Source organism: Cervus elaphus, chromosome 12 (assembly GCF_910594005.1).
Source record: "Cervus elaphus chromosome 12, mCerEla1.1, whole genome shotgun sequence".
Lineage (NCBI taxonomy): Eukaryota > Metazoa > Chordata > Mammalia > Artiodactyla > Cervidae > Cervus > Cervus elaphus.
Window position 1 is genome coordinate 19,727,833 of NC_057826.1, and position 14,024 is coordinate 19,741,856.

Genomic DNA, 14,024 nt, shown 5'->3' on the forward strand with positions numbered 1-14,024 from the left:
AGCTACTACAGTACTACACCATCTGTAGTTGGTTGGATCTGAGAGATAAGGAGCAATTGCAGATATCAATGGGTGACTATAAATCACACTTGAATTTTCAACTACTCAGAGGGCCTGCACCCTTAACCTCTGTCTTGTTCAGGAGTCAGCTGTACAGTGTCATCCTTGCTTTCTCCATCACTCACATGCTTCTCTCTCTGCATCTCCCTCTAGAGCATCCTTCCCTCTTTCTGTGGGTTGGCGCCTCAACTTTTTTGGTCCACATAGGGAAATACCTTCTGGGTGAATTCAGAAGTCAAGTATCTCCTGAGTTTACAAAATACCTGGAGAGAGAAGGATCTGGCCGACCCAGCTTTGGATCGGGTGCCTGCCTCTAGCCCAATCAGGTGTGACCAGGAGCCCAGGATCATGTTGCTCAAAATGTCATAGAGGAACCATGACAAGCTTATAGGAGTTCCTGTAGAAGATGTCCTGTAGGCCACAATAAATGTGCAGGATAGAAGAGTTTTGTAAGAAGTGTTAAGTCTAGGTTTCAGCCTTTAAATACATTATTATGTACTTGGGGAGGAAACAGAAACATTAAGTCTTCAGTTTCAATTGATTTTCATGCTGAGGAGGATAAGGTGGGGATAAAAAAGCCCTCCAGAACAATCAATAGTGATGGAAGAAAGCTTGTGCTTCTTGAAGTCCAATCAATGAAACCCAGTGCCATGGTGGGGGTGGCATGTAGGCCCATCCTTCCTCTGTCTTGGAAGACAAAAAGTAAAAGCACTTATGCAAAATAAAAGATGGCTGGGAGACAGGTCTTGTCAGAGAGGGGGAACTATTTAAGGTGAGATCTTTCTGCCCTGGGCAGGAATTAATGGAATTAGGCCATGAAGGGCTATTTGCTATCCATATCAAACAGGTTTTCAAATCAGATAAGAGAGGATTAAGTAGCATAATTAGAGTCTATGGAAAAGAGAACAAGAAGCTGGGGATAGCTCCATGAAGCCAGTGGATCTTGGCCCACGTGGTGGACAAGTGGAGGGAGGAAGTGAAGGATGGGGAGTTCCTGGAGGAAGGAACTGCAGACTAACGAACCGAGCCTGGAGTGCATGCGGTGTGTTTGGGGACAGACCCATGAATGGCGCGCAGAGCAGCAGGCCTGACACTGTGGGGTGCACAGAGACAGCACCCAGAGTGCCTGTTAAATGTAGGTTCCCAGGCCCCGGGGTCAGAGATTCCGACTTAGTTGGCCTGGGTGGCCCCCAGGATTGGACATGCTTAGCACCCTACAAAGCTACAGAGCGCAGCCTGAGACTCACTGCTGTATCCACAGGCCCTGCCTGCGAGTGAAAGAAATGACTTCTCCTTTTGAGGATGTACTTAAGAATCTGAGCTCAGTGACAATAGCTGCCTACCAGCCCAGGAGAGCTGCTCTCCCCACTGTGGCCACTTCCTGGGGCTCCTTTGTGTCCCCAAACCCCAGAGGGGCAGCTGGCCTGACCTTCATCTCATTGTAAGGAGATTACACCCAGTCTGAGATACAGCAGAAACAGTCTGACTGTTGAATTCTTCTTAGACAGTATTGTGGTTTATATGTCTCTCCGGTTCATTTACTGTCTTTCATTATCTAACCACAGTTATTTTTTTCTTTTTTGGCCATTCCGTATGACATTGTTGTTGTTAAGTCTCTCAGTCTTGTCCAACTATTTGAGACCCCATGGAATACAGCACACCACGCTTCCCTGCCCGTCACTATCTCCCGGAGTTTGCTCAAACTCATGTCCATTGAGTGGATGATGCCATCCAACCATCTCATGGCTTGTGGGCTCTTAGGTCCCTGACCAGGGACTGAACCCATGCCCCTTGCAGTGGAAGACCACTGGACCGCCAGGGAAGTCCCCACAGTTAATATCATATAAACTTAATAATCAGCTTTCAGTTCAGTCGCTCAGTCATGTCTGACTCTTTGTGACCCCATGGACTGCAGCACACCAGACTTCCCTGTCCATCACCAACTCCCGGAGCTTACTCAAACTCACGTCCATTGAGTCGGTGATGCCATCCAGCCATCTCATCCTCTGTCATCCTCTTCTCCTCCTGCATTCAATCTTTCCCAGCATCAGAGTCTTTTCAAATGAGTCAGTTCTTCACATCAGGTGGCCAAAGTATTGGAGTTTCAGCTTCAACATCAGTCCGTCCAATGAATATTCAGGACTGATCTCCTTTAGGATGGACTGGTTTGATTTCCTTGCTGTCCAAGGGACTCTCAAGAGTCTTGTCCAACACCACAGTTCAAAAGCATCAATTCTTCAGCACTCAGCTTTCTTTATAGTCCAACTCTCACATCCATACATGACTACTGGCATTATATAATAGTAAAAGAGTGATTTATCTTAATTTTTTTTAAAAAAGAGGTTATTGGTTTGAAGAGTTTGTATTCCAAACTTCTCGAGTTGAGAGATATTTCTTTCTTTTTTTTTTTTTTTTGGGGAGCAAATAATTTTTATTTTTTACAAATACACCAAAGAATCATGCAATGCTGCCAGCATTGGATGCAATCCTGGGCCACAAGTCTGCACATTCCTTTGCAACTGGTCCTGTGATGGCAGAACCTTTCATCTCGCCTTTATTGTTTACTATGACCCCTGCATTATCTTCAAAATAAAGAAACACACCATCTTTTCTCCGGTATGACTTTCGTTGTCGAATTACCACCGCTGGATGTACCTTCTTTCTGAGCTCTGGTTTGCCTTTCTTGACTGTGGCCATCACCATGTCACCCACACCAGCAGCAGGAAGTCTATTCAATCGTCCCTTGATCCCCTTTACAGAGATGATATACAGATTTTTGGCTCCTGTGTTGTCAGCACAGTTGATCACGGCTCCAACCGGAAGACCTAAGGAAATCCGGAATTTCGCACCAGAGGACCCACCACGTCCTCGCTTCGACATCTTGAAGGCCGGAAAGGGACAAAAAGCGAGAGATATTTCTTAATCCTACATTATTTCTTTTTCTTTCTAAGCCACTTCTTCATTGCCTCTCCCACAATTTAGCCCACATAAGTTCTCTTAAGGCCCCATGTTACACGAAGAAAATAGAGTTTAGAATAAGTCAAATCATTTGCAAGGTTTGGGGACTGAAATGGAGATTTCTTAATACCTTGCCCAAGGGTTTTCTTATTAAGCCACTATCCTGTCATTATTTTATTCTTGAGTTGTTTTCAGAAAGATTTTAAATGCTGGTAAGATGCTTTCCAGTTACTTGAACCAGAGATTCCAAGTACACAGAGAATGATTAGATCCTCTTCATTTTCTGCTCAAATTTCTCTTATTCTTCATCCCATCCCCGGTGGATATTTGCAACCATCTTTCTCTGGACCTACCGTTAAGATGAGAAAGGAAAGGCATCTGCCTTCTGTCATTATGTTCATTTAGTCCAGAGGCTCTGACTCCATCATCACCATGAATAGCCTGGGTCTTCTGTCTAATTTCCATCTTATCCCATTCTGTTAGAAATGTTATTTCTATTCAGTGGCTATCTCTTCCAATACTTAGAAGAAAAAACTTGGATGACTACGTCCTCTTGGGTTCCAAATGCCAGATATAATCCTATTTGTAATCTCTGTGTCCTGAGGTTGGTCTGCTTCTCTGTTCCACACTGCCCAGCAGCCCAGAAGATGAGAAGCAACATTTATTGAGCCATATAAGTAGGTGGAGTCAATCAGCCCAACTCTTCTCAGATATATGCCACCCTGCTCGAGCCAGGTGAATGACATCTATAAGGACACGAGTTGATGTCTGAGGGGCCGAATAAACTCTGTGGAACCTCCTCCAGGATTCTGCTCTGGTTATTATGGTATAACACATTATTATCCTAAAATGTAAAGGCATAAAACAACCATTTTTAAAAATATCCCATGATTTTGTGGGTCAGGGTATTCTGGGAGAGCCCAGCCAGGCGATTCTCTGTTGCAAATGGTACCCAACTGGTAGTCTGGAGTCTTCACTCACAAGTTGGTATCTCAGCAGGGATGGCTGGGAAGCTGAACTTTGCTGAGACTGCCAACTGGCTTCTTCAGCAAAGCTGTCTCAGGGTAGTGGGACTTCCCTGACAAGGCTTTCAGTGTGTTCTGGGGGATGGGAAGTGGAAACCCCTGAAGGCATGGGCCTGGACTTGGCATGATGTCACTTCTGCCATATTCTATTGATCAAAAAGTCGTGTCACTCACCTATGCAGTATAAGAGAGGGGTAGCAAAGAGTATGTGCCATCTTTAATCCATCCAGAGGTTATACACCAAATGTCTGTAGAGCCCAGGGCCAGTGTAAAACTCTGGGAATATAGAAGAAAGTGAACACACTCCCTGCCATTAATAAGCCCACAACATACAGGGGAAGCTGATGTGTTGTATAGTTCCTCCTCCCAGCCTTTCAGGAACTCTCCACGATAGCAAGCCAGGAATACGTTTTAGGAGATAACTTACAATGAAAAAAAGAGGAAAATTCACTGTCTAATAATCTCCAGTTGCTCATAATTCAAATGTCTGTTTATCTCACAACTCCTGGCATACAAATAAATCGTGATGTGGAACTGAAGCTTGAAGTGTTCGAGGGGAAAATAAATAGCAGAGATGACTTCTTTGAGCAACAGATATTGTACATGCTAAGAGGAAATTGTGATCCAGATATAGTGGGATAAATTCCAAATGACTTCTGCTTCTCATCTGTAAGGCAGCCGGTAGGCCAGCTATCTCCCTGGGCAAACCTGTCAATCACAAATCAGAGAAGTCTTCCCCATGTAACAGTGTGTTAGGATCATAAAGGAAAGGCAGAGCCATCATGCATCATCTTCTAGGGGGGAGAGGGAAGAGAATGTTTCTAGTTCACCTGCCTTAAAGCTAGGAGGCTGCCTCGCCCTGAAGCAGACAGGTTAGGCATTTAGGCACTTAGCTTAATAGACTGATATGTCACAATTGGTTAAGGTTTGAGATGTCTAGCAAGAGCAGGAAAAGATAGTCACACTGTAATAGGATATTGTGTTCAGGGAGCAAAAATATGGCTATCATTCTGATCATGGAGAAACTGGTTTACGCTCTGCTTTTTAGGGTTGTTTCCTGGTGGACACAACCATTAAGTCATTAATCCACAAACCTGAATTCCAGGTTCTTTGGGGCCTCTGGGCTTTGCCCACGTTGTTCTTCTCTGATGCAACTGTCTCATACAGAAAAGGGAAAGGAAAGCATGAGAAAGGAGTTGGGACCAGAGAAGTGGGTCCTAGAAGCCCAGGATTTGGAAGACACATGTTCCCAATCATGACAGAGATGGTGAATGTTGTCATTTGGAGAAGAGAGAAGTCAGTGATGACTCTTAGGAAGGAAAGGGCCTCTTACAGGGTTTTTAAGTTTTAGCAAAATAGAGATGTCCAAGAAGAGGAGTCCAAGCTGGCAAAACAGCACATGGGTGTGGTTCCTGCCAGTGGCACCTGCTCAAAGGGAGGCACTGGCTGCTAATGAGCAAAGCATGGGACCAGGAGACTAACCCAGTCCTGGCATCTATGAGTGTTTGAAGGAAGCTGGGAGATAAGGTTAGCCAGATAGGCGTGGCCAAGTTAGGAAGTCCTTGAGTTCTCTACCGAAGTCTTTGCAGCCAGTACTCCTTATTCCAGAAGTGGAAATTTCTTTGTTTCGTTCAAAGAACTCTTGATACATTCCTTTCCAAAGTTATAACCCACACTTCACAGAAAAAAGAAGAGCAGCTGTATGCTTCGCGTTTCTCTATTATCGTCACCTTTAAACATCATTTACACATGTGGTCAAAGTCCTATTGGTCCTCCACATCATCCATGAGCTTTGTGACTCCTTGTTCTGATGTTTCTTAGTCTAGACATGATCTGAACTGTGTGTTGTATGATGACTTTTAAAAAAAAATCGCTGGCTGTGCTTAGATGAGCAATTGTGAAGTAATAAACTATTTCACATGCTATGTTTTTCTAAGGCACTTTATTAAAACATTCAGTTTATTCCAGAAAGATGAGGCTGGGAGAAGGAAAAAATAAATGATGTATATAAAGTAGTCTCCTGAAAATGAAGACCACTGGTAATTCCCCATCCTCTCTCCATTCCCTCCACATCCACTCTGGCCATCACAGAAGACCCACCTGAAATCCACCTTCCTCCATGGTTCCCTCTATCCTTGCCAACCTCAGCTGATTATTTCCCTTCCTGATCTCTTCTTGCACATGCATCACTAATGAATTCTCTCATTAGTTTTTAGAAAGTAAAATAATGAGCATTTTGAGAACAAGAATTCAATCCAGTTTTTATATTGCTCAAGGTATAGCTAATAATAATAATAAGAGCCAACGTTTATCAGGCATTTAACTGTGCCAAAAACTTCACTTCCACTATTTAATTCTTATAATCATCTTCTGATGGTTGTGGCTCTTATTATCCCCATTTTACAGGTAAGGAAACAGACTTACATATGGCCATAAAATGATGAATTTAGGGTTTGACCACACATATTCTGACTCCAGAGTCCATGTACTTAACTACTTGTGAAAATAATGCCAACAATATTTCTTGAATATTCACTGTGTCCCAGGCATTGAGTTAAATGTATGACATGGATTATTTCATTTATTTTTCACACATATCTATGAGGTTGGTACTACTATTGTCTTCATCTTAAAGATGAGGATATTGAGGTTTTGAGGTATGAGACTGTGAGATTTTCTTGTTTGTTTTTGTGAGAGCATTTGAGTTCTACTCTCTTAGCACATTTCAGTTATATTGGGTTGGACAAAAAGTTCGTTTAGAATTTCCTGCAACATCGTATGAAAAACCTGAACAAACTTTTTGGCCAATCCAATATGCTAAGTATAACGTTATCAACTATAGTTCATGTTTCCATTAGAGAGAGAGTGAGATTTAACAGCCTTGTCAAGATCATATGGCTATTAGGGGCTGTAACCTAGATTGGGACCAGTGATGAGTGAGTCTAGAGATTGCTAAATTGTTGCCAAGTATAATAAAGGTGAAGTACATCGCATGCTTCACCTAATGCAAGAATGCCTTCCACTTTGTTGCTAGAATTTTCTTATTTCAATCTTTTTTATTATGATATATTTCCCAATATCTTGATTGTCCAAGGTTAATCTTAGATAATGTCCATCTTCAGGCATGGTCTTCTGAACTAGAGCAGATATTTCAGATGGGATCTGATCAGACTATGTAACAAATTTCGTCTCCCAAGCCATATTACAAGGCTCTTAAACCAGAATCACTGCTATTCTCCTTTCCATGGCCCCGGCCCCAAGCTCAGTGTCCCACGTCTGTGCCCATCTTCTGCTGTACCCATGTACATTCAACTCCAGTCTCTGAATGTGATAGTGGTTAGGATTTCCATCTCCACAGTGAGTGCGGTATCCATTAGGAATGTTTTCCATTGTGAAAAACAGAATATCTATCAATAGTTTGAACAAAGGGGTTTATAATTCTTACATCACAGCAATCTGGACAAAAATGGCTGTTGGCATTAGTTTATTGGCCCAATGGTGGCAGGGCTGGCCTTCCTATGATTCTCTTTACCTTTTATTCTAGGTTACAAGTTGCAGGCAAATCAGGAAGAAGGGCTGTGCCAGTCCTGTTCCTTCTAAAAGAAAAGCGAAAGTTTTCCCCACAGCATCTTAAATAAATTTCTCCTCTGTCTCATTGGCTATGACTGGGCCACATGACACTTCAACTGCCGCAAGGGAGTCTAGGAAGTCAGGGAACATGACTGCTATAACTAGCTTCTAAGACCTCTCATAATCCACTGTCTGGGGGCTGGGTTGATTGCTGCCCAGAACAAGGAAGAAGGAAGAAAAAGGTCCTGGATGCCAGAGAGGCATGTAACAGTGTCTGCCATGTGGAGCATGAAAGTCATCTATGGCCCACGTCTAATCTGTTTGGGGATGTATACAATGTCTAATTTGCTTGGGGATGAAATTAGTCTCCGGGCAGCAATAGATACATCCAGCTACAGCCTTCCTCCCTACCTTACTAGTATCCATACCAGTTTCCTGCTAGAACTGAAATCCAACTATGAATAGAAGCCACGAATTCAGCTGCTGCTGCTAAGTCGCTTCAGTCATGTCCGACTCTGTGTGACCCCAGAGACGGAAGCCCACCAGGCTACCCCGTCCCTGGGATTTTCCAGGCAAGAACACTGGAGTGGGTTGCCATTTCCTTCTCCAATGCATGAAAGTGAAAAGTGAAAGTGAAGTCCCTCAGTCGTGTCCAACTCTCCGTGACCCCATGGACTGCAGCCTACCAAGCTCCTCCATCCATGGGATTTTCCAGGCAAGAGTACTGGAGTGGGGTGCCATTGCCTTCTCCGATAAATTCAGCTAATTCCTGCTAATCTCTCTGAACATTGCACCAGTTATAATTTCCAGCAATCTGAACAGATGGCCTGATTTTGGACTCAGACTTGACCCCTAAGAACTAGCACTGTCTGTTGCTCATGAAGATCTGCATCATTCTACCTTTCCAAATCAGACTTTTTGATTTTGGAACTCAGACCAGGATTGTGTTTTGGTCTCTGCCTACTTTTAGCTCAAATCCTCTTTCCATCTGGGAACTCCCAGAATGCATTGAAGCTCAAGCCATGCCATTTATGACACACAATAGATTGTTAAATAAATTCACGTTGAATTGCTTTGACTATTTAAATTCCCAGGATGTCAATGGCTGTTACTAACAGCAACAGCCATCTGTCAGAAATGCTATTAAGGAAATGACCTCATCCAGTGAAGATTTGTAGTGAGCTAACTTCAATTTATTAGGCAATGTGGTCAAAGATAAATGAAGTTCCATTTTTAAAAAAGAAACTTTTCAAATTTTCCTACACTGAATAATGCCACAACAGTGATAAAATAGGACAAATCTTAATATGGGTTGATCTCATGCTATATGGCCATCTACACTGAATATTGATGACTAAGCATTCAGGTTCACTTTAAAGAAGTAAAAAGAGAAATTTCTGTCAGAAATATTAAAGAATAACAGGGTATAGCAAATCGGGTAACATCATATATGAATCCTGATACTTACATTCCAGAAAAGCATCTCCTCTGAAGAGTGGAAATATTGTGCTTTATACTGATAATGTGAATTATTTAAACTACCATATTTCTTTACAGCTCAGAGCCAAGAATAATGCATAACCACAATAACCACATTTCCTAGGGTCCTAGTATTTTCACAGACCTGAAATTCTGCAGAGCTTTTGATTTTCAATTGTTTTCTTTAATTGGTTTATCACATATATGTCCTACTGAAAGCCATCTCGAAGTCTTTTTTCTGAAGATAGGATTTTTTTTAAGGATTTTTTGACAGCAACCCAAAGGGATTGAAGCTAATCGGGCCACAGTATACAAATTTTTGGTCATCTACTTTTCAGGAAATGTAGCATAGTAGAATAACTAGATAAATAAGTAGATAGCATGTGACTTTCATGCTGTGTCAATTGGACATTTAACATGGTCTGAAAGGAGTTAAATGGCAATTACACCAAGGCTGAGCTTTCTGGCTACAGACATTGTGCCTGTGTTGCTCATTGGGGCAAATTTCTTATGTTGTGGTTATTGATCATGCATATGTTAGAGAGGATAGTTGATTATGAAAGCTCAAAATTTATTTTCTTGCTGCCCTGAGGGTCTTCAGATCTATTAAGGTAGAGCCCCAATTTTCCTTCAGGGAAATTCAAATAATTGAAAGAATGCTTAAGGACTCCCCTGGTAGTCCAGTAGCTAAGACTCCACACTCCTAATGCAAGGGGTCAATCCCTGATCAGGGAACTAGATCCCATATGCTGCAACTAGAGATCTCAAGTGCCACAATGAAGATCAAAGATCGTGCATGCTACAATTATGAACCAGTGCAGCCAAAAATATATATAAATATTTTTAAAATGCTTAATCGAGGCCTCAGAGTACCATCTCCTGACCAGTCATGCCAACTCAGTTTGATTTGTAGTGACGGGGGAAACTGTATTGAAAAGGGGTCTAAGATTTCACCCAGACTCAATGGGAAAGATGCTCAGTTTCATCAATGTTATCTGTCAGAGATGGAGGGAGATAAGAGTACAGTGGGGGTACTTCTCTGGTGGTCCAGTGGTAAAGAATCTGCCTTAAAATGCAGGAGACATGGGTTTGATCCCTGGTCTGGGAAGACTCCACATGCCACGGGGCAACTAACTCCACATGCACCACAACTATTGAGCCCACGCTCTACAGCCCACATGCCACAACTGTGGAAGCCCATACACCCTAAAGCCCATGATCTGTAACAAGAGAAGCCACTTCAATGAGAAGCCTGTGAACCACAGCTCGAGAGTAGCCCCTGCTCACCGCAACTAGAGAAAAGCCCATGCACACTAACTAAGACCTAGTGCAGCCAAAAAATAAAATAAAAAATAATGTTTTTTAAAGAGTACAATGGGACTATGGATCTATATGCCATCCATGCTATAGACCAGTGTCATCTGAGAGTTTGTTAAACCATAAATCTAGGATGGGGTCCAAAATTGTGTGTTTCTAACAAGTTCCCAGTTGGTGGTGCTGGTTCTAATCTAGAGACCACTCTTTGAGAACCACTTGTATAGGTTACAACAGAAATAACTTTCCCCAGGATATCTAAAACCCTACCATTGTTTCCAGTTGTCTTAATCATAGAAAAATCTTGATACACCACTTGAAGAGTTTCTAATTTTAATTAACAAGCATCTCCATAATGTCCCCTGGGGCAGTCAATAGCCCTTTGTGCCTTGCAGAAGTGATGTACTGGATGAGCTGCTTAATATTGATCATTTGAACTTTAAGGAGATATTAGCTGAAGATAGCAGTTTGGAGTGTCATCTAACTAACTTTGCCAACAAAGATCCATCTAGTCAAAGCTATGGTTTTTCCAGTAGTCACATATGGATGTGAGAGTTGGACTGTAAAGAAAGCTGAATACTGAATTATTGATGCTTTCGAACTGTGGTGTTGGAGAAGACTCTTGAGAGTCTCTTGGACTGCAAGGAGATCAAACCTATCAATCCTAAAGGAAATCAGTCCTGAATATTCATTGGAAGGACTGATCCTGAAGCTGAAACTCCAATACTTTGGCCACTTGATGCGAAGAACTGACTCATTTGAAAAGACCTTGATACTGGGAAAGATTGAAGGCAGGAGGAGAAGGGGATGATGAGATGGTTGGATGAGAGGGTGAGATTACTGGATGGCATCACCGACTTAATGGACATGAGTTTGAGCCAGCTCCATGAGCTGGTGCTGGACAGGGAAGCCTGGTGTGCTTCAGTCCATGGGGTCGCAAGGAGTCAGACATGACTGAGCGACTGAACTGAACTAACTAACATAGTATTGTTCTCTCAGTGCTAATTCAGTATCAGGAGAAACTGCATATTGAGTCCTCTCTTGGTTCATGGATCACGTCATCAGAACAGAACGGAACACCTATTTGCTGAGCTTGAGGAAATGGCATCCAACTCATCCGACAGTTATTAACAGTATTTAATAACTTAGTATGTGCCTGGCAGATTGAGTTTTACTTATATTATTATATTAAATATATTACCATACTTAATCCTCATATGAACCATTTTCCAGATGAGAAAACAGAGGCTTAAAGAGGTTATATAAACTTTCCCACGTTCACAGAAATAGTAAGATGCATAGCTGGGACTTAAAGCCAGGCAGTCAACCTCCAAGGTTTATACTCTAAACTCCTACAGTTGACTGCAACTGCAGGCCACATGGAATTAAAGAAGTATTCACTGAACAGATGAGGACAAGGACAAAACCTGGTTTCATAACATTTGAGTCAGACATTGGGTATTCAAAGATTCTCTGTCTCCACTGTGACTCTAGAAATGCTATTTTAATGCAACCTTGATTCACCTGGATCTCCGTTGTTCTTGTCAGGCAAGGCCACTCCAATGACATGTATGGGCTGTGTTGCCCAAAAGCTCCACTTGTGTCTTGCCATTGTCAATCGTATCTCCTTTCAAACATGCCAAGGAAATTGATTATTTGAAGGAAACTACTGGCAAATTCTCTCCTTGAAAAATGAAAAAAAAACTTCTTGTATTGAAAGTAATCACCCATGTTCCAGTTTACAAGTCTGAATTTTTTTTTAAACACCAAAATTTTTTTTCTTTCTTGGCAGGTAGGAGGTGTTCGGTTTGAGTGGGAAGAATTTCCCCCAGAGGAGAAATCAGGAGCCAACGCCAGAAGCCCACTTACTTTGAAAAAAAAAAATCTTATACTTCTTAAAACAAAGGTACTGGGAGCGAGCATGGTTGCCCTGGACATGAATTCCTCTGCCTGTGGAGCTGCTGCCCTCATGACAGGGGACAAGCCCACCTTGCCCACAGTGGACTCCACAGCAGCCTAGTGATCACACTGGACCAGACCACCAGCATCTGGAAGGCCAGCCTCATTCAATTTTTGGTGAAGATCAAGGAAATGAGAGAAAAACGTGCATCAGTCATTCTCATACTGAAGGCCAAAGATCCTTTGTTAACTTCCACGTGTACATCTAAGGGTGAACTCTCCACAAGTTACTTCAATGGCAGTTTCTTGCAGAAAGTCCTCTTCTTAGGGATGTTGATGGGATTCTCTTCACGAACGTGAGTTTGTCTGGATTTGTCTCGGTGTACTTAACTGATTTACAGAGCCATTTTGATTTGTGAAAACTCTGGGGCCATGAATAAGAAAGGGGAAGGAAGACAAAAGACCCAGATTAAAACCTGTGCTCCCAGAATAAATGCTCTGCTGCACCAGCTTCATTATGACTCTTCACTTATTGTTATTTAAATGATGTTTAAAGAGCTGAAAGATTCCCCCTAATACCTGAGCTATATATAGATCAATGCTTCTCAAACTTTTTCAACTAAAGTTCCTCCAACAGCAGAAGGGCTGAACCCATGCTCTGTCTCTGCCCCCGTACTCTCCCGATAGCTAAGTGTCCTGGATGGAGCCTGTTTGAAAGCACATCCTCCTCAAGATCTCATGTTTTAGCTAAAAAATTCACATAGGTTTTGCATTCCTGCTTTGACCCTAGGGGTGTGAGTTATCCCAGCATAGGAATGGGTACAGGTCAGGCATCTACCCACTGAGCCATCAGATCAGCTCTGGATCATCCAGTTTGGGCTTTGAGGTCACATTTGTGACCAAATGTCATAGACCTATTTACATTTTACTTAGAACAGTATAAATAACCAGACTGTGCCACAGTCAGAATTTCAGATTCTTGCTCAAATACAGAAGTGTTAGTCACTCAGTCATGTCTAACTCTTTACGATCCCATGGACTATAACCCGAGGTTCTTCTGTCCATGGGATTTCCCAGGCAAGAATACTGGAGTGGGCTGCCATTCCCTTTTCCAGGGGATCTTCCTGACCCAGATTGAACCCGGGTCTCCAAGCATTGCAGGCAGATTCTTCACCAACTGAGCCACCAGATCACCAAATACAAAAGGTGAAATCAGGTTAACTTTGCTGATTATGGTTAAGGACAGAAGAAATAATGCAAGAAGAGGATGTCTGTAACTTTAGTCTGACAGAAGGATTTGTAAATATATAAACATCTTAAATGAGGGTTAGAAGGGGATGCAATGACTATATTCTGAATCATAAACACAGATATAATTTTACAAGAGGGATTTTGGAATGAACATGTGTTAAGGGAAATACTGCAATTGCCCATCCTGGAAAGGAAGGTAATAGCCACTTGTATGAGTTTTCTTACAACAGAAAGTCTGGTAGGGAATGCAGAACAAGCTACCTCCAACTGGAAGAATTCGGGAAAGGTCAACAGGAGAGGGGAGATGCCAATCCACATGTCCTACCAACCTCCCCAAATCCTTCTGGCTGGAATCTATCTCGGCTGAGCGATGCGTGCTCCACCACGAAGGACTCTGAGTCATAATGATTGGCCAGAGACAGCGGGGAAGCTAAACCCATCACCTTAAAACCCAAGAGTGCAAACCAT

General features: G+C 42.4%; 1 protein-coding gene across 1 annotated transcript; it reads right to left on the reverse strand.

The window, feature by feature from the left end:
* Positions 1 to 2,476: 2,476 nt before the first annotated feature.
* LOC122704949 (60S ribosomal protein L23) lies at positions 2,477 to 2,967 on the reverse strand. The gene has a single exon (XM_043920098.1). The coding sequence runs from the start codon at positions 2,938 to 2,940 to the stop codon at positions 2,518 to 2,520; it is 423 nt and encodes a 140-aa protein (XP_043776033.1). The 5' UTR covers positions 2,941 to 2,967; the 3' UTR covers positions 2,477 to 2,517.
* Between the last annotated feature and the right edge of the window lie 11,057 nt (positions 2,968 to 14,024).

What these genes read in the sequence shown, in the direction of transcription:
- LOC122704949 (XM_043920098.1), bottom strand. Translation starts at nt 2,940, where the DNA reads ATGTCGAAGCGAGGACGTGGTGGGTCCTCTGGTGCGAAATTCCGGATT.